We start from the raw sequence: 27912 nt of genomic DNA, 5'->3' as shown, positions 1-27912 counted from the left end.
AATGTCGCGGTTTCAAAACCACTAAAATTTTCCGTCAGACCGTAGTAAGGTATTCGCTATTTTTCATGTGTCAAAAATGCAGCCAGAAGTGGGGTGGCGCGGCAGCGCTCACCCACTCCCATTTGTTGATGTGTGTGAAAGTGACGCTATCGGCTAGACAGCCAGCGAACCCAAAAACAAATACTCCAAACATAAGGCGTTCTTTCCTTCAATTTATTGAGCTCTCAAATCGTGGTAAGTGGAATATAAAAAATGAATACATTTAAAATGTTGTACAATTGTATTTTTCCATGTGTGAGTAACTTCAACAGATTAGCACCATAAAAAGGTTCACCAAAAACAACACACACATTTACCTTTCAAATTCAATATACAAACTAACTAAAAGGTTACAAAGACGAAAGTTAGCCTAGAGTTAGCTGGGAGGGCAACTTCGTTGAGTGTTACAGCCGCAGAGTGAGAAAACAAGCTTGATTCGCTTGAATGAAGGGGAAAAAGGGATAGCTTCAAAGATCGTTAATTAGGAAGATGATCTTGCCCTAAGCACAAATCCACGTTCGCTGGATCAAGGAGAGGTCTCACTCCCAATGCTGTAGTTTAAAAAAATTTTTTTTTTTTAGATGAAACCTTTCCACAACAATATTTACATTTTAACCAACTTTTACATTTTTAACAAACCTGTTAAATTATGAATTCTTTATGTTCTTTTTAACACAAAAGCATGACATCATGTAGGCTAGAGTTGACACAGTGGCTGAAAATGGCGACACTTCACTGGAGCTTCTCCACCCTTAAAAAAAAGTCATGCAGTATACATTTTTAAATATTTTATTCAGAAGTGTACTTTTTATAGAAATTATTTTGTTCTTGCTTTAATCTTGACCAACCTGAGCTGTAGCTGTGGGTATAGTCTATGAGTTATATTTTAATTTAATTGATGGGGTTTTTTTTATTGATAATTTATTTTAACAATATATTCATGTTCCAATTTGCAACTATGTTCTGAAAAAAAAAAAAAAAAAAATCCTGTTCAATGAAAAAAAATTTTTTTTTTTTTTAAACCCATACATCTCAAAATTAGGGCTGTCCCAAACGACTAATTTTCTCCCGATTAGTCAGCCGACTATTTTTACGATTAGTCGACTAATCTAATAATTTAAAAAAAAAATGTTTTTTGTTTTTGTTTACTAGTTTAGCAATGAAATTTTTGTTGACGCTTATCAATTTACAAAAAACATATTGGAACACTTAAATTATCTACTAAAGTACAAATAAACACGTAAATAACAATAATAAATCACAAATAAACAATGACTTCAAATGCTGATAGAATTAACTAGTGTAGCATCCCGATTGAAAAGATGGTCTCTTAAACTGATGGTTTACAACTTTTATTCCATCCTTGATGTACCGTATTTTTCGGACTATAAGTCTCACCTGACTATAAGTCGCACCAGCCATAAAATGCCCATTGAAGAGGAAAAAAACATATATAAGTCGCACTGGAGTATAAGTCGCATTTTGGGGGAAATTTACTTGATAAAATCCAACAGATAGAACAGATATGTCATCTTGAAAGGCAATTTAAAATAAAAATACAGTAGAGAACATCATGCTGAATAAGTGTACAGTATGATAATGTTACATGATGCATGAACAACAAAATGTGAACGTGGCCGGTATGTTAATGTAACATAGCTATTAAGAGTTATTCAGATAACTATAGCATAAAGAACATGCTAACAAGTTTACCATACCATCAGTGTCACTCCAAAACACCAAAATAACATGTGAAATGATATCATAATGTGTTAATAATTTCACACATAAGTCGCTCCTGAGTATAAGTCGCACCCCCACCCAAACTATGAAAAAAACTGCGACTTATAGTCCGAAAAATACGGTAATCACACTGTAAGAGCTATGGTGCACACAAATAAAACAACACAATTAGAAATTTACGAAAACTTTTCACTTTTTCCTTTTAAACCTTATTTATATATCAATGAATTGCCTATATGAATTGCCTTTACCTTAATTTATTATCATTGACAATCTCTTCCTTGAGTGCAATCACTGTATATACTGTATATATTTATGACCTTTTAACGTTATATAATTTTCTATACCATAAAATAAACCTTTCAGTTGGAAATACTAATAGCACTTGTAGAGCCCATTGTCAATGAAACATTATTATTTAGTAAAGCGACAGCACCCTCTGGTGTACAAAAAATGGAAAAAAAATTTTTACAAACGGTGACGGCGCTTGAGGTGTTTATTCACGGCCGACGTGCAGCCAAGCTTGGCAGTGAAGAGACAGGACACAAGAGTGTACCCTCCTTTATTTCTTTGAAATAAGTCAATGTTTTGGACACTCTGGTGCGCTTTTTTGGCTTTGTGCCGCTTTCCCCGCTTGCATACAGAGCATCTGACATTCTGAACTTTCCGCGCATATTTTTTTTTAACCCTTCATTAACCGTCGACGGGATGTTGTGCTCGTCGACGGATTTACGTCATCGATGACGTCGACTATGTCGACTAGTCGGGACAGCTCTACTCAAAATAACACATTTTGGAGCTATAATTGCAATACCGTGATACCGTGAAACCGCGGTATTTTTGCTCACGGTTATCGTACAGTCAAAATCTCATACCGGCACATGCCTAGTGGCAATGTTTGGGTCGTGTCACTCATGTTAGATGTGCTTTGCCTCTCCCTCCTCACTGGAGTTTAGGATGTATCTCAAGCTAGGCCGTGCTCCATCTTGCTTGTTTGGAAACACTGTAAGATTTGTTTTCTTATCTTGGCAAGAGAAAATATGCAATGGTGCTTTAGCCTTTAAAGCTCTGTGTTCAGTGGTCATCACACGCGAAATAGTCTTCCTGTCCCCTCACCCCAAGTAAACAAAAAAAAAAAAAAAAAAAAGGTGACCATTATCACCCAAAAAAAGAAAGAAAATTTGTAAATTTATTGTGTAAACCATCATGTAGATATCTATATCTGCTGTCCTTGCTCGATAGAAAATGGCGTTGGTTCGCGCATACGTAGAAGCAATCAGTTGCGATCCGTTAGTAGCCCATCAAGATCGGATAGTGACAGAAACTGTTCATGAAAATTTTTACCGCAATTTTCGCACCTTGTCTGCTTATTAAGAGTAATTAGACAACATAGCAGTTACATTGTTGCATTGCTATGAGCAGGTATGAACTATTACTGTACTTATATTGTCTTTCATATGATGAATAAATTTTCGTAATATGAAGCTTAGAAAAAAAAAAAAAAAATTCCATGCACTGAAGTAAATGTATCTCGAGTTACCACAGTACTAAATACTAAACTAATAATTATAAAAATAAAAAAGGGGAATGAACTTAGAATATATGTTTTTCAATTATTTTATTCATTTTTAATGTGTTTTATTTAATGATTTTCATGGTTTACAATTAAAAAAGTGTCAATATTGTCATGGTTTTTTGTATTAAAAACAATTCAAAAAAGGAGCTAAAGCAAATATTATTATTAATAATTAAAAAAAAATTTTTTTAAATGTTCGTTTATTTATTTATTTTTAAAAGGGGGGGGACAGTATTATTATTAACATAATTCCAGTTTGTATTTATAATTTATTTGTTTGTGTGATTGCTATTTGTAATTGTACCTGCAGCATTTACCATATTGGCCCGAATATAAGACGGCCCCCTGATTATAAGAAGACCCCATTTTTTCAAGAATCAAGTTCTAAAAAAAGACTTTTTGAACATCAAATTAATTTTTATTCAGAAAATAATTACAGTACATCTGAAACAAATAATTATAACAATATATCTGAGAGAAAAAGCATGTTATTTTGCCCCATTCAAATCTTAATATCTGAACATTTAAATATGTAAACAAAAGTGCAATCACATTCGTAAACAGTGTTGGGCACGTTACTTTAAAAAAGTAATTAGTTACATTACTCACTACTTCTTCCAAAAAGTAACTGAGTTAGTAACTTAATTACTCTATAGTAAAAGTAACTAGTTACCAGGGAAAGTAACTATTTCCGTTACTTTAAAAAGAACTTGTTGTATGTCAAAGAATTTGAAATTTTCTGAGCAGTATTCGAGTCAGCGGAATAGAGAAGAACAGACAGGTAGTTAACTTGTTAGGTGCTTCAGCAGATTTGAATTGCTTACCACAGATGTCGACAAAAGCTTTGCCCCGGGACATAAATTACACATTACATGCAGGTTCTTTCCTTTAATTTCGACAAACTTGAAATAGTGTCTATATCTCCACCTCTTAAAAGACAATTTTTCTTCTGAATGCTCTGCCATCCCGACCCTGTGCATCTGTTTTGCGTATGTTTGTTTGCCGCACGCGCTGTTCCACTTTGCTTGTGAAATCACTGGCTCTGATTGGCCTACCACTACACATGACTCTAACCCTCAGCCAATCACAATCACTTCCATCGCATCTCTCCAGGGGCTGCATTTAGGTAGGCTCGTTTCCCGACAATTCACGTCACCTTCAAAGCGCCTGCCGTCCTCAAGATGGAAGCAGAATTATTGCTGTAACGCTGTAACGGCGTAAAACTTCTGGTTTTTGAAATGTAAATAAACCGATCTATTGTGATAAAACAACAAAAAATTGCAATAACTGCATTAACTCTCAGAGTGAAGTCTAACTGTAACTGTAGTCATGAAACAAATCTGAATAAGTAAAAATATTGCAATAAAATAATGCAAACTGGTTAAACTAGTAGCTGAGAGCTGTCACGACAGAACATCGCTTCAATGATATCTGGCGTTATCTAGCGTCGTGAATGGGTATTATGTCTGCGACCGCGAACATAAGACGACCCCCTCTTTTTCAATCTTATTTCAATGCAAAAAACACCGTCTTATATTCGGGCCAATACGGTATATTAAGGATTTCATGTAGGCTTTTGAGCTGTAGAACTATCGAATTCTAATGTATTCTTATGGGAAAATCCCGCTCTACATATGACCATTTCGACTCACGAACCAGGTCCTGGAACGAATTAAATTCATATGTAGAGGTACCACTGTACTTCCACTGCCGGTTCATGATGTTACGATGTTTATGATGGTTAATGATTTAGTGTGAAATTATGTTATTGCCATGTGGCAGAAAAGGCTTTACTTTCTTTATTTCTAGATTGTTATCTGTTAGACCATGAGTCGATTATTATCAAGATCATTATTTGTTTAATGATGGAGGATACACTGCCCTCTGGTGGCAGCGTTGGTCTGGCTGGACTGTCACTTTATCACTGAGGAGAAGACTCTCGTCTGACATGGATAAAGGACAGCTGCTATCTGGTTTGGCCCACATAAGGCTGTAAGTTGTTTCAGCTAATATATGTTTGTGTATGCATTTGTAAATAAGTTTACAGCTACAGTTTGTGGAGTTATGTGTGAGCGATTTGCGATGAGAATTGTAGCTACGTTAGCATTCATAGCATTTAAGCTAGCGGACGTTTGTTAGGCAAATTAGGCTAATTTAATCTATTAAATTTACATATTGATCAGACTAGATGGACATTTGAACACCAATAGTTTTGTGTCAAGTGTTTTATTGTTAAAATGTATGTCATTTTAAACATAAGTGTACATATTTGTGTTACAGCTAAAAAAAATTCTCATGTAGACTAGAGGAAGTAAAAAGCTTCAAAAAGCACATTTGCCTTGTTTGATGTCCGTAAAGCTGAACAACTTCACATTTAGTGAGTACAGAACATGTCACATTATTAAAGTAAAGTAAAAAATAAGATACTGGGAAGTACAATAAGGTACTGTTTATGCGACTTAAAAAAATAAATAAAACAACTACAGACAGAGACTCCGATGTCCTGAAGTCGAAATCGCGTAAATCGAGTACGTGGTAACCCGGTGACTACCTGTATAACTAAAAAAAAAAAAAAAAAAAAACTTGTGCTGGCTACAGTCGCCACTCCGTAGAGCCAGTTCACATTTTACCGCACGTTACTGCAACATTGTGGTCATAATATCAACTCAAATCAAATTTATTTCTATAGCCCTTTACACGAACCCGAAAGGTCCTCAAAGTGCTTTACAACAACGACAAACATAGTTTATGATAAATAAAAGGCAGGAAAGTACTATACAATGTTTTACATCTAAGATTTGTATTTTATTGGAGGATATACAATGTTAGCTGGGTGTCGGGCAGTGCAAAAGGAAACGCACTGTTTTTTTTTTGTTTTTTGTTTTAAAGCTAAAAACTAATCTAGAAATACATGTTATGTAATCATTTAATCTGCTACTGAAGGACATTTTTAATAAATCTAAAAGAGCCAATCCTCCATGTTCAACTGTACCTCAGTTAATTTTTTCACATTACTACAACTGAGAAAGTAAAGCAGGAGCACGTGGTGGCATCCCTTGTGACTGGCTGAATGGGCAGGATCTTGTGAGGGGAGCCTCTCTCGGCACGGCCCCCCTAACATGCATGCATCATGACATTCCATTAGCTCTGCCTTACCTCTAAGCCCTTTCACACGCAGAAATGTCAAGTGCTTGTGATGATAATATTGTCTATATGACTACACGCTTTGCAAATAATTTATAGAGGTTTGACCACAAAAAAGTAAAGGCATTCTAGGTGATATGAAATGTATTTATAGTCATGACTGTTTAAATTAATATTTACATTTTGCCTTTATGATCAGTAAATAATACAATATCTGCAATATTTCCTTAAAAGTATTGGCTTTTGTATTTTTTTTTTCTTTTTAGAGAGGTAGAATTACTGATACTCGCATTCAAACATTATACATAGTTTTTAGGAATAGCTCATTGATAGGCATTGACATTTAATCATATTCAAAACATTGTTCTTATGTTTTAGACCAGTGGTGTCAAATGTACTACCCAGGGCCTGGAAACGGCCCAACAGAGGGTCCAATCTCACCCGCAAGGTTGTTATGCCTGACAGGTAAGATGTAGCTCATTCATACTGTACTACAGAATCACATGCTTTTACTCTGACATTGGCGCCGCAAAACCTTAAATAGCGTACTGCACGAATGCTATTTTTCGACCGCAGGCTGTGTGACGTCACCATCATAAACCGGAAGGGGGTCAACATAGAGGCGCACTAGCAGACAACCCATGCAGGTACTACTTTTTTTTCTGCCTGTGATCTTTCAAAAAAGAACATGCCGAGTAAAAACTGCTTCTATGGAACTTGTACAAATAGGCTGTATTGGCTGAGCGAAATTGTGTTGGTTCGTTCCACTCAAATGGATCTACATGAACTCTGCTTTATAATATTTACATATTTTGCTAATTAGTACCAAAAACAAAGTTCTACTCACGGTTTCCAGTCATATTTTTAGTAATTAGTGTTTTTGTGTCGGTCTTCAAGAACAGTTGTAGAGACGCAAGACAACCAGAGGATATCAAATATAAGAAACACTGTGGATTCGACGGCCTGATCGCGACTGCAACGTTGCCGTGGGACCGGTCTACTTCCTGGATCTTCAAGTGAGTTAAAAAAAAACGCGGATTTGGATTACTATTATCTTTTTTGTTGACTATTCTTCATGGGAGGTTTCCCCAAATCATACCAAATAATGAAAGCACTATGGCACGCTACAGTGACAACAGTGACTCTGACCTTACTTTTATGTTGGCGTTCGTCTGGGAACGCGTGTGTGCGTACCGCGGAGCTCCCGAGTGACGAGTGGTCAAGGTGGAATTATTCATTTTTTGTGAATAAATGTGCATAAATGTGGATTACACTCGATTCCAGGATTTGTTACCGTCAGATGACGAATTTAATGAGGACAGTCAGCCACGAAACGACTCCGATCCTGACTATCACACTTGTGCATTCATAGTTTTATTACCTTCAGTGAGAGTTTATAATGCCAATAGTCATGAAAATAAAAATGCACGAATGACAAGGTGTGTTCAAACTTCTGGCCTGTACTGTATGTAAAGCACATAACAACTCTGGATGCTAACAATCTACATGATTATACTGGAATAAGTTTGATCACGCAATAGCTCACCTTGAAGATCTGCTAACAAAAACCGGAGTTCTTACCAGCATACACTCTCTCGCTCCGTTGTCATTGAGACGCACTTGCCGCGAGTACCTCACCAGTTTTGCCCAACTCTTGTCTCATCAGGTATTTCCTGCTCTGCATTTTGCCTTTGCTGCTCGTCTTGTGAACGACCGACAGTGCTGTCCTGCTCTTCACTTTTCCGATCTGATTCAAATTGGAAGGGCAGAACCAACGACATGTTGGGGTAGCTAAGAGTGACACGCTGAAAGTTCGGCAATGGGCCCTGTGACGTCACGCACTGCGACGTAACAGGAATGTGACGTAACCTATCACTTAAAATAATTTTACAAACTTTATTAAAACAAAAACATTAAGAGGGGTTTTAATATCAAATTAATATAACTCATACTAATGTTTATCTTTTGAATTACTTGTCTTAAAGATCGAGGATCACTTTAAGTCATATTTTAGTCATCTCAAAATGTGTTTGTATCCATCTAGTTTTTGTTGACAAAAACTCAAGACTAATTATGTCTAGTTTTAGTCGACGTTTACTAAACGTTCTTGTTATGTCGCAGTGCGTGACGTCACAGGGCCATTTGCCGAACTTTCAGCGTGTCACTCTTATTGCGCATTTTCGTCTTGTTATGTTTTAGTCTCCCAAACCACGTTTTTAGCTCGTTATCGTCTTGCCATCATCATGAAAAAAAGTGGTCCATGACGAAATATTTTCGTTGTTGTCATCGTTGTCGAAAACAACACTGCTGGAAATGCCCTAAAATAAACAGGAAATGATTCAAAATTTTTAGAAAGATCTTAAAATCCCATTACGATAGACGTCCAATTCACATATAACTGGAAGGACTGACTGTGAATGCTTACCTTCCAGTGCCATTGACAGCGCTCAACATTCAATCCATTTTGATTCATTCATTCATTCACCTCTTCCTAGTCAAAATTGATTGGATGTCGAGTACCATCAATTGCAGCCAGTGAGTCAACTTATTTGTCCAAAAATAAACTAGTCCGGCACACATGAAATCTAATTGTCATAAATGGCCCGCAAACAAAAAACGAGTTTGACACCCCTATTATAGAGTCACATTGTGAAAGGTGAACCTGTGATGTACCTTGAAAACAAAAAAATGTAAGAAACACCTGACGCTAACACACTCTCAAGCTTGTCAGCTACTGCCTGGAACTTCTTGGTCATTATAGTGTATTTTATTTTAGAAGAGGAGAATTGCTATAAAGTATAACAAAAGACAAGATGATCATTAAACTGTGGAAAACACTGCTTTGTGACTAAGTTAAACTCACCTCATTGACTTTGTTTGAAGTATTATTTTCTTTCTTTTCATGCTTATTGTTGCTATTGTTCTCAACAGCCATTTTGGATGGGTGCTGTCAAACAATGGAGGGAGAGTATTGGAGACAAAGAACAAAAAGACATGGACAGTGCAAACGTGACAGTGTTGTGGTTGACAGCATGACTAAAAAAAACTAACCATGACTGATTAAGACTCAAATGAAATTAGAGCTGAAACGAATACTCAAGCAACTCGAGTTTAAAAACTGATCCGAGTAATTTTATTCACCTCGAGGAATCGTTTAATTTTGCCAGCTCTAAGCATCACGTTTTGCCCGGACTACTTTTAATGCGGGACAACGCGCTGACGTCAGATGCGTAGAGGAAGAAGCAATAAAAAATTATCTTACTGCAGCCGACAGCCGTTACAAACTGCGCCGACGTTGCTAAAAAACTACGCCCGCATGTTGCTACAGTGGTAGCAGCCTACCAGGTAGTGTCTGATGTGTGTCATAGATATCACATGTACGTAGAACTAGATGCGAAATGACAGACTCGGCGGCGTTAACAAAACAGCCGCCATCTTAAAGCAGTACACTTCTCGGCGCTCATAAATAAGATTAACGTTACTTTCACTCGCTCACGTAACTTTATCCCTGCGGAGGGCTAGGTTTCTATTCATTATGACCACTGTCAATGCGTGGCTAACTCTTACATACAGGCTTTATTTAATCTGTGAAAACAGCACTGTAGAGTGATTAGGGTGTAAAATAAAAACATAATAATGCTAACTGTCAATTTTAGCTCAGTAGTCATTGCTGGATAAAACACCAAGTAGCACTGGTGCCTAATGTGCTCCAATACAGCACAGCATTTACTTTGAACACTGCAAAAACTCAAAATCCTATCAGGACTTACAGTTTAGACTAATTTAAAACTTAACAAGACCTTATAGCTTGACACAAATGGAAATTCAATTGAAACACGTAGGAAAAAGACCTAACTTTTGAGTCATATGTGTAATCAAGCGTAATGACATTTTTAGGTAAGAAATATATATATACTGTATATATATATAAGATCTAAAAAAAATTTGGAGTGAAAGCAGTGAATTAGTCTTTTTTTTAAGTCACATTTGAGATGCAATTGTTGGCTGTTTTCAACAATGTACATCGAAAATAAAGACATTGATTGACTGAAAATGGTTCAATATTACATGAAATGTCTTGTTTTCTCATCTATATGTATAATTGCTCTTTACCTAAAAAAAAAAAAAAGTTTTATTCGATTAATCGATAGAATTTTCAGTCGATTACTCGATTACTAAAATATTCGAAAGCTGCAGCCCTAAATTAAATATCAAATAATGGATGAAGTAAAGCAATGGAATTGGGCCAGGTATTTACAAAATATATATACAAGAAAAATACTGGAAAAGTCACGCTGTGTACAGACTAAAAACGGAAACAACTAACCGATTAAATCGATTAATAAATTAGTTCCCAACAAATTTAATAACCGATTTTTGCCGGCAGCTATGAGTCCCGTTTGGGTCCTTGTTTGTGTGTAATGTGAGGCCGCGTGCACGCGCGTCAGTGATTAGAGCAAGAGAGAGAGAGTTCACTACTACATTCGATGGGTTGCTAAATTAGTAATATTAAGAAGTATCGAGTTACATTGTCTTCTGTGTTGATAGAGCCTGTGTGCTTCTGTCAGAGGTAGGGATGGGAATCGAGATCCGGTTCTTATAGAGAACCGGTTCTGTGTGTTCCAATTCCATGGAATCGTTTGACAATTTATCTAACGATTCTCTTATCGGTTCCAATCAGCACAATTTACGTTTTGACATGTACGCATATCATGTTTGATTCGGCAAACAAACTTACAAAATCACTCATGTAAAAACTGAATTCGCGTTGACAATTAGAGGACAAGTCATTATTCATGAGACTAGGCATGTGCCGGTATGAGATTTTGACGGTACGATAACCGTGAGCAAAAATACCGCGGTTTCACGGTATGACTGTATTGCAATTATAGCTCCAAAATTTTGAGATGTATGGGTTTTTAAAAAAGAAAAAAATAATAATAATAACTTTTTTTCCATTGAACAGGTTTTTTTTCAGAACATATTTGCAAATTGGAACATGAATATAATGTGAAAATAAATTAATGTGAAAATAAATAAATTAACAAAAAATAACAAATATTTTATATAAAATTAAAATAAATAGAATCTAGACTATACCCACAGCCACAGCTCAAGTTGCTCAATATTAGAGCAAGAACAAAATAATTGCTATAAAAAAGTAAAAACACTTCTAAATAAAATTAAAGATATATACTGTTTGACTTTTTTTTGAGGGGGAGAAGCTGAAGTTTCGCAATTTTCAGCCACTGTGTCAACTCTCTTCTAAATGATGTCATGCCTTTGTGTTAAAAAGAACAAAAAAATCATAAGTTAATAAGTTAGTTAAAGATGTACAAGTTAGTTTTATAAGTTAGTTAAAATGTAAATATTGTTGAGGAAAGGTTTCATCTAAAACAAAAAGTGAGGAGTGAGACCTCCTTTCGCAATTAGCGATCTTTGACGCGATCCCTTTTTTTTTTTTCCCCCTCCCTCCTTCATTTAAGCTTGTTTCTCACTCAGCGGCTGTGAGACGTCTATGAAGCTGCTCTCCCAGCTTAGCCTAGGCTAACATTCGTCTTTGTAAGTTTTAGTTAGTTTGTATATTGAATTTGAAAGGAAAATGTGTGTTTTGTTTTTGGCGACCTTTTTCATGGTGCTACTGCTATCCTGTTGCACCTACTCACATGTGGAAAAATACAATTGTCTAACGTTTTAAATGTATTCATTTGTATATTTCACCACGATTTGAGAGCTCAATAAATTGAAGAAAAGTACGCCTTGTGTTTAGAGGGTTTGTTTTTGGGTTGCTGGCTGTTTAGCAGAATAGCGACACTGACACTCACGGCAACAAACGGGAAAGGTGAGCGCTGCCGCACCAAGCCACTTCGGCTGCATTTTGGCACATGAAAAATAGCGAATACCGTACTAAGGTATGACGGAAAATTTTAGTGGTTTTGAAACCGCGACGTTTTCACACCACGGTAAACAGTGAAACCGGTAACCGGCACATGTCTACATGAGACTACTTAAAGAAATGGTGATATTTCCCAAAAAGTCTATTATTGGGTCTATCGTATTCCTCGTCGAATACTCTGTAAGAAAAATAGCACATATATGCATCTGAAATAATCCTAAATGATTTTATTAGCAATTTTAATACTCCTGTTAGAAAGATTCCATTGTATTAGAGGTGGGAATCTTTGGGCACCTAACGATTCGATTACGATTCAGAGGCAACAATTCAATTATAAATCGATTATTGATGACACCCACAAACCCCCCAAGTTATTAGCTGCTTTTAATGTTTCATATATTAGTTACAAAAATTGTACAAAAAGCCCCTCAGGCTTAAATAAACGACTATTTCAGTATCAAGTTAACAGTACAAAACAGTAAATAAAATATTCAAGTCCCCATTCTGTATCAGCAGCTTTAAACTACATTTAATTCATTTAATGTTGTGAATCAACTGTTAAAGTTGTTAAAATTGCTCCCATTATACCATAATAATCTTCTGTCTACTTTAGACATGTGAAAGTTTTAAAACTGTTTTAAAGATAGTTTCAAGTTGAGATTTTGCCGATTTAGGAGTATTTTAGATAAAACTTAATTAAATTCGCTACAACAGAGCCCTCTAGAGAAGTCTCCTGCTTTAAGATGGCGGCTGTTTACCAACGCCGGCAAGTCTGTCATTTTGCATTTAGTTTTCAATACATGTGCTGCTAACGCCATTGAATCTGTCATTTTGTATCTAGGTCTGTATACATATGATATCTATTACCTACCGTAACATGATATGGACGTAGTTTGTAGCGGCTGTCGGCAGCAGTCAGGTATTATTGTTTTTTTATCAAGCGGCATGAGTTGAGCCAGAGCCATGAGTTGAGCATTGTCATTAGCCAGGTAATGACAAGCATGATGTTTACTCTCGGGACACAATGCGGTCCGTTCCTCATTGCGTCCCGAAGATCGCGCTGACTGTGTTTTAGTTCGGCTTTACTTGACATATTTCAATAATCGGAATTTGGATGTTTGTGAATCGTTCTCGAATCTCACACGGCCAAATCATGAATAATCTAACAATCGGAAATTTCGCACATCTATAATGGGCATGCGTTCATTCCCATAGCAACCAGTCAGTTACCTTCTCTTATTGTCCTACATCATGCGCGCTGTGTATTCTGGGACCGAGAAAAGGCGTAAGGTGCGCATTTCGAGCAGAGAGTAATCTGTATGCGTCCATGAACGAATGGAAGTATTTCCTGTCACAAAGTTCTTATGATAAGTTAGAGCTGTTATCTGCCCTACCGTTTTGTGTTTCTACTGTTACGTCGGCTGGTTGCTCCCGCTCGTGCACGCTGCGTCGAGGAGAGCGTTGTTTACATTATATTCGCGTTGCACATTTATGTTAAGAGGGAATGTGTTAGTTTAGCATCTTATGTTGTACATCCATATGAGTGTAAAGTGCTTAGTTTTCGCAACTTTTATGGCCAAGATGACCGCACGTGCACGCAGCGTGCTTCCGGGTTGTGCGCCCCCCCACACACACACACCTTTGTGTCATTATAATATTATGAGTCATGTATGTGTGTTATTGACTACTTTACAGTCAATTTGCATTGTTTATTGCATCAGCACTAATATGATGTAATTTTCTTTCCTTTCAGAACCACACATATACCCAAACATTCCAGTCTTCTTCCACACACAAATACATAAACATCTTTCCACGCATGCTCTCATCTGCTCATTGAGTGATTGTCATATCAAGTGCCATTGCCTGTATATAGTCGTGCCTGTTGCCAAATTGGATTAAAAGTGCCAAAGACCAACTCCACTCTCCGCTCCTTGTGTTCTAACCGACACCCCGAGTCGAATGAACCATAAAACATATTGAACCCAGAACCTCATACAGTCCATTAGTCCAAATTAGAATCGAATCGTTAAGCAATTTCGATAATGGAATCAGAATCGTAAAAATCTTATCAATTCCCATCCTTAGTCAGAGGTGAGTAAATGAAGCCAATTGTATTGTTCTTATTTTTTGTTGATGAGATGTTAGTACTTAGTAAGGATGCAACGATAAAGTTAAGTCATGGTTCCGTACGATTTTCGATACGAGGGACACAATTTTCGATTCAATTCAATGCATTTAATGCTCTGAAACAAAAAATGGAAGTATTATTTGACACTGTTGATTGCTATTGCTCTCTTAGCAGATATGTTTACCACGTGAGCAAAACATCCTATTAGTGGTCCGAGTCCATCTGTGTTACATACTGAATTAACAATATTTGCTGCATTATCTATAGTCACTGGCATGGATTGATTTGACCTGCTTAACTTCCATTCAGTCACGGGGGTTATTCATTTATCGATGTAGTAAATGGACTACACGTCCCATGATCACTCTGGGCTCACGCAGCCAATGGCATGGGACTTGGGGGGATCTAACCTAGCACATCTAGGTTGCTATTTGATGATATGTGTGCGCGAGAGTGTTGTCGGGCATTAAAAAAGTTAACAAACGCCACAGAAGTCACGTATGCACAACATAAACAGGACGAGTTTTAAGTACAGCGCTCTTAATTTGCCACTCATTGTTCATCATGTAACCGTGAGTTAGCGCTCTGTGTCCCAGGGACAAGCTGCCTGTTGTGAAAGCAAGGTAATTCGTAGCAGTCACGTCGGCAACAATATTTTGGCGGATTTTGTTGTATGTATCCGTAAAGACAGTCTTTGTTAAATATGTACCAGTGGGGATAGCATCTCAGCTCACCCAAAATGCTGCCATACAACGGGTCTGTACGACATTGAAACTGGCAAGCCACCTCCTTAAGTGTTTGTCTTGCCTCACGAGCAATGATGATCCTCGTGCGCCACAGCTCCCACCTATCAGGCAGTTGGGGAGAGAAGTGGAGGAGGGGAGCTGCTAGCAGCAGAGTTTGTTATGTCAAAGCTACGCCGGACATTTTAGCGAGACAGACGACAAAAATAAATTCAGAAAATACATTTCGGGAGATTTTCATTTGGATCGAATATTTTTGCGCCTTGAATCGAAGAGGGCATAGAGAACGTTTCAATATAAAACCGAGTATTGTTGCATCCTTAGTACTGAGCAGAGAGTGCTAAACTGGTTAGCGATGATGCTTATCAGTGTCTTAAGTGTCAGTTGGATTGAGTTTTGGAGAAGCATATGAGCACTTGAGTTGTTAGATCATAAAGTTGTCTAAGTCTTTTTATAAGTAAGTATTCGACTGAAAATTCTATCGATTAATCGAGTAATCGGATACGTTTTTTTTTTTTTTTTAAGGTAAAGAGCAATTCTAAATATGAGAAAAAAAGACATTTAATCCAATATTGAACCATTTTCAGTCAATCAATGTCTTTATTTTCGATGTACATTGTTGAAAACAGCCAACAAGTGCATCTTAGATGTGATTAGAAAAAAAATGCACTGCTTTCACTCAAAAAACTTCTAGATCTTATAAAAAAAAAAAAACCACATACTGTATTTCTTACCTAAAAATGTAATTACGCTTGATAACACACATCACTTAAAAGTTAGGTGTTTTTCCCACGTGTTTCAGTTTAATTTCCATTTGTGTCAAGCTATTTTTAAGTCCTAGTTAAGTTTTAAGTTAGTCTAAACCGTAAGTACTGATAGGATTTTCAGTTTTTGCAGTGTTCAAAATAAATGTGTGATATGTACCTGCTGTATTGGAGCACATTAGGGACCAGTGCTACTTGGTGTTTTATTCAGCAATGACTACTGAGCTAAAACTGACAGTTAGCTTTATTATGTTTTAATTTTACACCCTCATCACTCTACAGCGCTGTGTTTTTACAGATTAAATACAGCCTGTATTTAAGACACGTTAGCCATGCATCGACAGTGATCATAATCAATAGAAACCTAGCACTCCGAAGGGCTAACGTTACGTCTACGTGAGCGAGTGACAGTAACGTTATATTTATTAGCAATGATAAGTCTACTGCTTAAAGATGGCGGCTGTTTACTAACGCTGCCCAGACGCGGCTGAGTCTGTCATTTCGCATCTAGTCTTAAATGTATGCGATATCTATGAGACGCATCGGACACTACCTGCTACCAAACTAGCATCATGCAGGCGTAGTTTTTAGCAACGTCAGCGTAGTTTGTAGTGGCTGTCGGCTGCAGTAAGTTTTTGGTTTTTTTAAATTGCTTCTTCCTCTATGCAAGTGACGTCAGCGCATTGTCCCGCATTAAAAGTATTTCGGGCAAAACGTGATGCTTAGAGCTGGCAAAATTAAACTATTCCTTGAGGTGAATAAAATTACTCGGATATGTTTTTTAACTCTAGTTACTCTAGCTGCTCGAGTATTCGTTTCAGCTCTAAAAGAAAGCAAACACACAAGCCCATTCATATAACAGCTCCTTTCAACACAACCTCCCATTCAAACTATAAATAGTCATACAAGAGAGTGTGCTTTGAAATTTGATTTGGATTGTATTTACAACATTATCTGGGCCTTTCCCATAGGGAAAGACCCAGATAATGAACAACTGTTTCATGAAGAAAACTGAATCATTACAGTCTGCCTCCTCATTTGATTGTGTTGTTCGGTTTGTTTAAAGAAAATAAATGAGTCATTGACACAATATATATCAGCGCTTTGCCCACAAGACAAAAAATGTCAGTCAGCAGCACTTGTTTTATCTGAATGAACAGGACTTTTCTGTGATTTGTGGACTGAGAAATTCTTTTTATGTTTTACACCCAGAACCTTAACCTTACTTAAAACAGTACAGTTAGACTACAGTTAAGTCAGAAAGCTGGAATAAAATATTATTTTTGAAGGAAATAGTCATTCATTGTCTTTCTTACTTACAACATTCCTAAAACAACTTCAATTTAAATTGCGACGATAAAACGGACATTAATCCAATTAATTGCAATTTATCGTCTGATTTATTGATTACAAAAAACAATCATTCATTGCAGCCCTAGTCCCGATCCTATTGCATGATCAGAATCCATCACGTGTTTGCTGACTCGATCGGAAAAAGACATTGTCTCCCAATCAGGACTCTGATAAATATATGAGGTTATTTTCATAGCTTTTTATTTGATATGGAATAGATGGAACAGATTGAGACCTCATTACTTCATACAGCTAAGCATGCAGCATGACGTCACTTTGCTACAGTGACACTTTGGCCAAATTAAGCAAGCAAAACAAGGAAATGGCTACTAGTGCGAATATTTCGACTGTGTGGAGGCATTTTAAGGTAGGTAGGTGAAAATAACCCTGCGCTTGCCAAATAAGAATGCAAATTAGGGATTTAAGATGTGGCAAGGGAACAGCAAACTTTATACATCACGTCAAAAACAAACACGCTGCTCAATGCAGCAAGTCAAGAAAGGCTTAATTAAGGCGGCAGGCTAGTTCTCTTACCATAGGAGTGAGTCTCACTTCAACCATTTCCTTCAGCTTTGAATCCTTGCGTGATGACAATGACTCGCTCTCCGTTATCGCTGCAGCAGCGACCGCCGCCGCCGTACGTGAAGAAGAACGACGCGTGGTCCTCGCCGGGGAACGAGAGCGGCTGCGACGGCGGCCAGGTGATCGGGAACGAGAGCGGGACCGTGGGTGGAAATCATGAGAATTCTGGAAAAGGTGAAAAAAAAGTTAAAAGCAAAGAGATGTGAATGATGTAATTAAATCAGGGCTGGTTGATACTGTATGTGGAAAAAAACAACAATAATATAACTTTTTTTTTCATATCGTTCCCTATTAAGCCTGAACAATATATCGTTTAAACATCGCCATCGCAATGTGCGCATGCGCGATAGTCCCATCGCAAGGACGTGCGATAGTTCCCCCCCCCCCCAATCCACAAACCTTTGATCTGCTTCATTCGCTCGCACAGCCTCTCTCACCCCCTTTCCCAGCTCTCAGTCACTGCGGCACTTGCTTATTAAAGTTAACGATGGCTTTGATCTGGTCAAAGAAGCCGGGCAGCAATCTGTCAATCATCATTTAACTTGTTAAACAGTTTCTGCAAAGAAGCGAGGGCTGGAATGAATGTGTGTGTCTGTGGGGGGAGAATGTGGATATATATATATATATATATATATATATATATATATATATATATATATATATATATACATACATATACATATATACATACATTTTTTTTTTCTTTCTTCTTTCTAATATCGCAATCTGATTTCGCAATATATCGCAAACCCCCCAAAAAATCGTAGCAATAGTTTTTTCCAATATCGTTCAGGCCTATTCCCTATCGATTTTCGAAATGCGTATCACGATATGAAATTATCATTTAGGAATTGCATTTTATATTTCCATGGGTTGTCTCTGTGTGTCAGTAAAACTGGTTTGATTAACTGAAACATTTGTGTATGATAAATATTAGGGATAGGGCTGGGCGATATGGCCTTAAACATGTATCACGATAAATTGAGCAGATTTATCTCGATAACGATAAATGACGATAAATTCGCCCAAGCGGACTGTTATATAATTTGAAAATCTGAATCAATGCATGAAATACAGATTAACTATTTCTTGTTGATTTATTTACCAGCATTCAATTTGATATACTGTATTTAACAATTGTACATGCAGTCTAAACATTAACTTTATAAAAATTAGGGCTGTCAAAATTATCGCGTTAATTAATTTTTTTAATTAATCACGTTAAAATATTTGACGCAATCAACGCACTTGCCCAGCTCAGACATATTTAAATGTCACTAGAGTGAAAGGCCCACTTGTTAATTGTGTTTTGCGGAGTTTTGCTGCCCTCTGCTGGCGTTTGGGTGCGACTGATTTTATAGTGTAAGTAATTATTGCCATCAACAATGGCGGGCTACTAGTTTATTTTTTGATTGAAAATTTAACAAATTTTATTAAAACGAAAACATTAAGAGGGGTTTTAATATAAAATTTCTATAACTGATTTAGAACTGATTTATTGTTATAATAAACAAATACAGTCCTTATGTACCGCATGTTGAAAATATATATCCATCTTGTGTCTTATCTTTCCATTCCAACAATAATTTAGAGAAAAATATGGCATATTATATAGATGGTTTGAATTGCGATTAATTACGATTAATTAATTTTTAAGCTGTAATTAACTCGATTAAAAATTTTAATCGTTTGACAGCCCTAATAAAAATGTATTGTAAGCAATAAGAATTCAAGTATGAACATTTATAACAGCGTGTATGACTTGAACAATGTACATTGTCAAAATCAATATGCCTGTGCAAACATGTAATTGTAACACAAATGACTTGCAGCTTGAACAGTACACTTCAAAAAGACAACTTATTGTTAATGGCTGCTGTGATATAATTATTAAATACAAGTGTTTACTTTATGGTTTAAGGGTTTTTTTTCCCCCCCCCAGTGCATTTTTTCATAAATGCACGCACAATAAAAATAGCTGGGGCCATTTCTCGGTCATTGTAAGTTTCGCCGTTGGATTGTACTTTATGCAGAATTCTTTACCATCACAAAAGCTATCAGAGGAATCACACACACAGACAGATACAAAATAACGCCACATAGTAATTGCTAGATGCAGTCCGTGCCCAATCCACTCATTAAGTTCAGCCGTTTCGACAAGGTTAGAGCCTCTATCCGACTCCATAACGTTCATTTGTAGCGTTAGCCGCTAGCTAGCGTTAGCCTGGCTACCAGTAGAAAGCACTGAAAGCACCATCTCCGGAAATCGTGAGAACAAAGGAGGACAGCGGGTGAAAGCCCGTCTGCATGCCACCAAGAGTCTACTAAATGTCGGTTGAAAGTTTGGTGAACCTCCCTTAAGCCACACTCCATCACGTTTTGCTTGTAGCGTTAGCTGCTAGCGTTAGCTTACCGGGCTTTTGTTTGATTGGCTTCCTGATGATCACGTGACTTCCTACGTAAGCACATTCACTGCTTTCTTAAAGGGGAATGAACATTGACGAACAACACAGAATCAAAGCGGGATGAAAAGACTATTTTCTTGTTTTATTAATTTACCGAATTTACCGACATGGTCAAAATTACGTCGGTCATCGTTAAGAATTTCGGTGACGGTAAATTTTCGGTTTACCGCCCTGCTCTAATTAGGGATGTTCCCAATCCAATCGTGATCGGGAATCGGGCCGATCGTGCCATTTTTCAGAGGGTCGGAATCGAGTGAAAAGGATGCCTGATCGAAATCCTTTTTATTGGCTTATTCTTTTTGTTAATCAGCCGATGTTAGAAGAAAAAGTCCATATATAGGCCTGATGTATTGGCCGGCATATATATATCGGTCCTCCTCTATTCTTGAGTTTTGTATCGCAAATCATGTGAGCTACCCAGAGGTTTCTGCCCGTATTAGCTGTATTATTAATATACAGTTGTGTTAAAAATGATTACCATTTTGAAAAAAATTTTTAACCAAAATGATAGTAAACTGTAGGGGTGTAACGGTACACAAAAATCTCGGTTCGGTACCTACCTCGGTTTTGAGGTCACGTACAGTACAGTAAGAAAACAAAATGCAAAATATAAATGTGCTAGTTGTTTATTGCACACTTTTGTGCTTTCAACAATAGGAACATTAGCCTATACCAAGCTAGAATTCTGCTCAAAAATAGAAAATATAATATTCTGAAACGTAGATATTTTGAAAAACAAAATAAAAATAACTTTGGCGAAGACTTTTTCTTTAAAAAAAAAATCTGATGTGCAAAATTGAACAGTTGCAACACTGGACAGTTACAAGTTTCTCATATTAACTTTATGACCACAGCCTCGAAAAGTATGGGTTATTAGGGCTGTCAAATGATTTAAATTATTAATTGAGTTCATCACAGCTAAAAAATTAATTAATCGTAATTAATCGCAATACAGACCATCTCTAAAATATGCCATATTTTTCTGTAAATTATTTTTGGAATGGAAAGATAAGATACAAGATGGATATATACATTCAACATACTGTACATAAGTACGGTATTTGTTGATTATAACAATAAATCCACAAGATGGCATTAACATTGACATTCTTTCTGTTGAAGACATTTTCTTTTTCTCAGCAAAAACAAACACACAACAGAGCCTTAGAACAGTAACAAAAACAGTATCATTTATAATGTGTGCAAAGTGTGTGTAGTGTACACATAAATGTGGCCCTCTTCCCTACTCATCCTCTAGCCAGTCGCTGAGGTGAGGCAAACCAACTAATTTACATTTTCTAACAGTTGTTCCATCTATATTCTTTTTTTATTTGAATTCCCCACCCAGAGGGCCACCCTGATTTTCTTCCACGTTTACATTTAACAGTTACCCACGCTGCTCACTGCACTTTTGAGTGGTGCGACGGCCCAGGCCATTTAATTGTTATCTTTTTTGAGACTTCAGTCAGCTGATCGTCGCGTCCGCCAGCTGGCTGCCTCCCCTCCCATTGTGACTTACTCTGATTGGCGACGGACGGGCAGACGGCGTCGCTGCCGCTGATGGGCCACCCGAGGAAGGGTGCCAACTTCAAAAACTAGCTGCTGTCTGTCATGTATCCATCGTGCAGCGCTTTGTTTACATTTGCGGCAATAAAGACACTTGCTTTACGGCAGCTAAGCCAATACAAGGTAGTTTGAGCTCGCATCCCCGCGTGTGTGTTGTATTGTGCCTGAACCTTGTTAACCAAATAAAGGCAGCGTTAACAAAAGTCATCTGACCGCTTGTCATTTTACAGTCAACACTCTGAGAGTTCGCAACTTTGCATTTGACAGCAACCTCCTCACCAGCTGTTTGCTCGCCATTCATTCACCTGTGCATTTGATAGCTATTTTGTTACACTCTCGCTTTTTCGGTGAAGGATTTTGTGTTCTTTCGTTATTGGATCGTTTTTGTTCACCACTGTTTAGTGAAGAAGCCAGGGTAGTGGCTGTCTTTTTGTTCTTTCCTTTTTACGATCAGGGTTTACTTAGCGGGTGGGGTTTAAGTGTAGTTTCATTTTGTTTGTTGTTTTGGCCTGGGCTTACGCTGAAGCCAGCTTCTTCCGCATTTTGTATATTTTGTTCATTGCGAGTTCGACTTGTGGGAATAAATTTTTGTCCACTTGCAACTTGTGTATGTGGCTCGTTTTATGTTACGCCCTTAGCGAGCCGTCCGTGGGACGTAACAGTGGGATTATGGGATGCATGAGCGGGCATTCTGCACTTGCGTTAAATGCCTCAAATATTTTAACGTGATTAATTCAAAAAATGAATTACCGCCCGTTAACGTGCTAAATTTGACAGCACTTTACATTATGTCAGAAACTCGTTTGGTACGCCTCCGTTTTGAACCGAGCACCCCGTACCGAAACGGTTCAATACAAATACATATACCATTACACCCCCAGTAAACTGTCATCACATTGTCATAAATTCTTTCTATTGCCACTATCATCAATTTGGATAACATATTATAAGAACACATAGTACACAACTCTACAGTGCTATTATTTTTTAAAACAGTGTAGACCAGGGGTGTCCAAACGTTTTGCAAAAGGGGCCAGATTTGGTATGGTAAAAATGTGGGGGGCCGACCTTGGCTGAGGTTCTTTACGGACAACAATATATTTAAACAAATTTTAGCAAGCCATTCTGTTTCACGTTTGCTTTTTCATGATAATTTCAACAGTCTTAAGCATGTGTTTTTTTGTTAAACAGAATTGTATTTGAGTGCAAATTACATTTGAAAAATGAAATATAACAACATGGCAGTTCAATGTTCACAGAACTTTTGAATATAATATTAGACAAATGAGAAAGTGACAATCATGCAAGGCTCATTTGGAATTTGAAATATCAGTAATTAAAAACGTTGATTGAACTTTTAAAAGTTTATTCTGGAGTGAAAACTGATAACCTGTCTGAATTTATGACCTATTTTGATCCTAACAAACAAAATCAATTCAGCGACTTACTGTAAATGACATGACTTATTGTAAATGTCGAATGACTTGCCTCCATTAATGTGACGGGTGATATTGAGATCCGGACTCCAGCACAAAGGCCAGGTCTGGCTCAAAGGCAGTGGTATTGATGAGCAAGATGTCTCACAAGTGAGTGTCCGTTAGCCGTGTCCTCACACGGCTCTTATTTAAGTTCATAACCGAGAATGTCTTCTCACACAAATACGTCGACCCAAACAAGCTGAGCATTTTCTTAGCAAATGCTCATATATCTCAAAACCAGTTCTTAACCAGCTGTCCGTAAAAGTTGACGGGAGAAAGTTGCTGGTGCCGACTGCGTTCCTTCCCTGCAATCTTGTCGTACATGTCACCGTGTCTCGTTTGGTAATGTCGCTTGACATTGAACTCTTTAAAAACAACCACTGTCTCCTGACAAATGAGGCAGACAAAGTTGTTGCGTATTTCAGTGAAGAAATAGTCCAATTTCCACCTATCGTTGAAGCGCCGGCCCTCACAGTCTACTTTCCTGTTTTTGTTTATTGTCGCTATTTTAAAAAATTGGGGGTAAAGCGTCACACGCAGTTATGTCACTCATAGTGCTGCTGCCCTCTAGTAGGTAAATGAGGAACAGCTTTTAGTGTAAGCTACTTCATATGCTGCTCAATTAAGTCTTATGTGCGGGCCAGACATTATGGGTTTTATGACAGAGGCTGCGGGCCAGGTGAAATTTGACCACGGGCCGCATTTGGCACCCAGGCCGGACCTTGGACATGTCTGGTGTAGACTGAGGAACAGCCACTAGATATCCCCATACCATCAAACCAAGGCTATAATAATTCACCACACATCACAAACATATTTGGCATTTTTGGCAGCTATCAATGTTGATAGTGAATGATCCTGTTTCAGCGCCAGCCTTCCCAGCTGAAATGGATTGAACAGTTCTAAAAGGGTAAGCACACTTCAGCAACTTTCAAATTTCAGGTTTTTTTCATGTAGCGTTGTCAGTTTGTCACGAATAGATCACATAAGCCATGAAAAATGTTTGAACTGATTTATCTTGGTCTCACTTTTTATATACAGTGCCTTGCAAAAGTATTCGGCCCCCTTGAATCTTGCAACCTTTCGCCACATTTCAGACTTCAAACATAAAGATATGAAATTTAATCTTTTTGTCAAGAATCAACAACAAGTGGGACACAATCGTGAAGTGGAACAACATTAATTGGATAATTTAAACTTTTTTAACAAATAAAAAACTGAAAAGTGGGGCGTGCAATATTATTCGGCCCCTTTACTTTCAGTGCAGCAAACTCACTCCAGAAGTTCAGTGAGGATCTCTGAATGATCCAATGTTGTCCTAAATGACCGATGATGATAAATAGAATCCAAATCTGTGTAATCAAGTCTCCGTATAAATGCACCTGCTCTGTGATAGTCTCAGGGTTCTGTTTAAAGTGCAGAGAGCATTATGAAAACCAAGGAACACACCAGGCAGGTCCGAGATACTGTTGTGGAGAAGTTTAAAGCCGGATTTGGATACAAAAAGATGTCCCATGCTTTAAACATCTCAAGGAGCACTGTGCAAGCCATCATATTGAAATTGAAGGAGCATCAGACCACTGCAAATCTACCAAGACCCGGCCGTCCTTCCAAACTTTCTTCTCAAACAAGGAGAAAACTGATCAGAGATGCAGCCAAGAGGCCCATGATCACTCTGGATGAACTGCAGAGATCTACAGCTGAGGTGGGAGAGTCTGTCCATAGGACAACAATCAGTCATACACTGCACAAATCTGGCCTTTATGGAAGAGTGGCAAGAAGAAAGCCATTTCTCAAAGATATCCATAAAAAGTCTCGTTTAAAGTTTGCCACAAGCCACCTGGGAGACACACCAAACATGTGGAAGAAGGTGCTCTGGTCAGATGAAACCAAAATTGAACTTTTTGGCCACAATGCAAAACGATATGTTTGGCGTAAAAGCAACACAGCTCATCACCCTGAACACACCATCCCCACTGTCAAACATGGTGGTGGCAGCATCATGGTTTGGGCCTGCTTTTCTTCAGCAGGGACAGGGAAGATGGTTAAAATTGACGGGAAGATGGATGCAGCCAAATACAGGAACATTCTGGAAGAAAACCTGTTGGTATCTGCACAAGACCTGAGACTGGGACAGAGATTTATCTTCCAACAGGACAATGATCCAAAACATAAAGCCAAATCTACAATGGAATGGTTAAAAAATAAACGTATCCAGGTGTTGGAATGGCCAAGTCAAAGTCCAGACCTGAATCCAATCGAGAATCTGTGGAAAGAGCTGAAGACTGCTGTTCACAAACACTCTCCATCCAACCTCACTGAGCTCAAGCTGTTTTGCAAGGAAGAATGGGCAAGAATGTCAGTCTCTCGATGTGCAAAACTGATAGAAACATACCCCAAGCGACTTGCAGCTGTAATTGGAGCAAAAGGTGGCGCTACAAAGTATTAACGCAAGGGGGACGAATAATATTGCACGCCCCACTTTTCAGTTTTTTATTTGTTAAAAAAGTTTCAATTATCCAATAAATTTTGTTCCACTTCACGATTGTGTCCGACTTGTTGTTGATTCTTGACAAAAAATTAAAATTTTATATCTTTATGTTTGAAGCCTGAAATGTGGCGAAAGGTTGCAAGGTTCAAGGGGGCCGAATACTTTTGCAAGCCACTGTATATATGTATATATTTTAAAAAGAATTGGAATAGAAAGAGGGCTAGGCTCTTTAAATATTCTTCTCCTACCTTCATGTCCTGCTCCTTGAGCTCAAGCTCAGTTCCATCCTTGTAGATGACTGTGTACAGTTGGCTTTTGACTTCAAAGCCAAGCACCTTCACTTCATAATACAGGTTGCTGCCAGGCCAGCGTCCCATTACCATGTCGCCTTTATGGTACTTCACACTTGGCATTGTCTTCTCCAACAATGTAGGATGGAGGATGGGGGTTGAGGTGGACAAGAGAGTGAGAAAATGAAACAAAGTTTAAAATATCCATTGAAGAAAGCAATAAGATCGAGGTGGTAATTGGGAAAATATTTTTTCTAAGTTCGAGCTCGGTGATCAGTCTTTTCGTATTTAATCTAACCTAACATGCTGCTGATGGACACTGACAGGTTTTGAAGATTTTGAACAGTACCTCAAAAACAGTCCATTGTTGGTGGTTTTCAAGGTTTATTACACTCTACTTAAAAGAATGAATACCAACATTCACAAACGCCACATTTTTTGCGATAGACAAGATATATGCCAAAAACAAGTTATATTAGCCATCTACTATTGAAAATAAATGAATAAATAAATAAAAGACATCAAGAAAAGCACAATTGATCCATTACCACCACTACGACTGTAATACCAGCGCTGCTCTGCGAAGGGTTGCCTCCTAGTGGACAAGTTGCGCGCACACTTAATGCTGGTCTTGTACGACAAACTGAAAGGATTTTTTCACCCTGCTACAATTCATTTTCATTTATTTCATTTGTTATAATTAGTGCTGCAACGATTAATGGATTAACTTGAGTAATTGTTATTTTAAAAAAAGCTTTGAATCAAATCTGTTTAGAGGATTTGTTCAATTAGTGTCCCATTGTAATGGTTTGTTTTGAAAGTGTTTGCATTTAGTTTTATTGATTTGCGAGGATACACTGCCTTCTAGTGGCAAAAGTGAACATGGCATAACTCATCCAGCATGGCTGGATCCAGCTGCTCCCTGTTCAGACCAGCATGAGGTTGTAAGTTTTTGTTTGAGCTAATATGTTTGTGTATGTATTTGTAATTTAGTTTAGAAGTTTATTTAGGTTTTTTTTGTAGGAATATGTGTTTGAACGATTTGTTAAGAGCATTGGAAAAAAATAAAAAATAAAGTTTGCATTTTATAGCATTTAAGAAGCGAGCTTTTGCCATGCAAGTTAGCCAATTGTTCTTTTATTGTACTTCGATCCTCATTCACCGTATTTTTCGGACTACAAGTCGCACCTGAGTATAAGTCACACCAGCAATAAAATGCCCAACGAAGAGAAGAAAAACAAAACATATATAAGTCGCACCGGAGTTTTGGGGGAAATTTACTTGATAAAATCCAACACATAGAACAGACATGTCATCTTCAACGACAATTTAATATAAAAATACAATAGAGAACAACATGCTGAATAAGTGTACAGTTTACAGTGCATGAACAACGAAATGCGAATATAGTGTCCTCACCAGGACGCTACGGCTCAGTCCTGGTTATTCAGCGGGCTAAACTCCCAAATGACGATGCTGGACGTCCGTATAATTTGCTGAATCAATTTCGTCCTCGATACCAAACAGGTTTGCATCAACGTAATTAAATGATAATTAGGTGCTTTTACAGCAATGACAAAAACAGTTAGCATGCGTTTGCTAGCCTCGTTCAAACAACCACTCAACTCGCTCTAAGTGTCTGATCGCGGGT

The 27912-nt window shown here is 37.6% G+C and overlaps 1 protein-coding gene across 2 annotated transcripts in view; it reads right to left on the bottom strand.

Annotated features, from left to right (window-relative positions):
- Positions 1–27912, bottom strand: part of lbr (lamin B receptor) — a 64691-nt gene that overhangs the window by 25861 nt on the left and 10918 nt on the right. Inside the window, exons 2-4 of one of the 2 annotated variants that reach the window (XM_057823248.1) lie at positions 26220–26387; positions 17924–18136; positions 9366–9449 (exon numbers count right to left, since the gene is read on the bottom strand). In XM_057823248.1, coding sequence (XP_057679231.1) covers positions 9366–9449; positions 17924–18136; positions 26220–26384 — 462 coding nt within the window. In that variant the 5' untranslated portion in view covers positions 26385–26387. The remainder of the gene's footprint in view (positions 1–9365; positions 9450–17923; positions 18137–26219; positions 26388–27912) is intronic. The other variant, XM_057823249.1, reaches the window with a different exon arrangement.

The sequence above is a fragment of the Corythoichthys intestinalis genome, chromosome 19 (genome assembly GCF_030265065.1).
Source record: "Corythoichthys intestinalis isolate RoL2023-P3 chromosome 19, ASM3026506v1, whole genome shotgun sequence".
In the NCBI taxonomy this organism is placed as follows: Eukaryota; Metazoa; Chordata; class Actinopteri; order Syngnathiformes; family Syngnathidae; genus Corythoichthys; species Corythoichthys intestinalis.
This window is presented reverse-complemented; position numbering and strand designations above follow the sequence as displayed.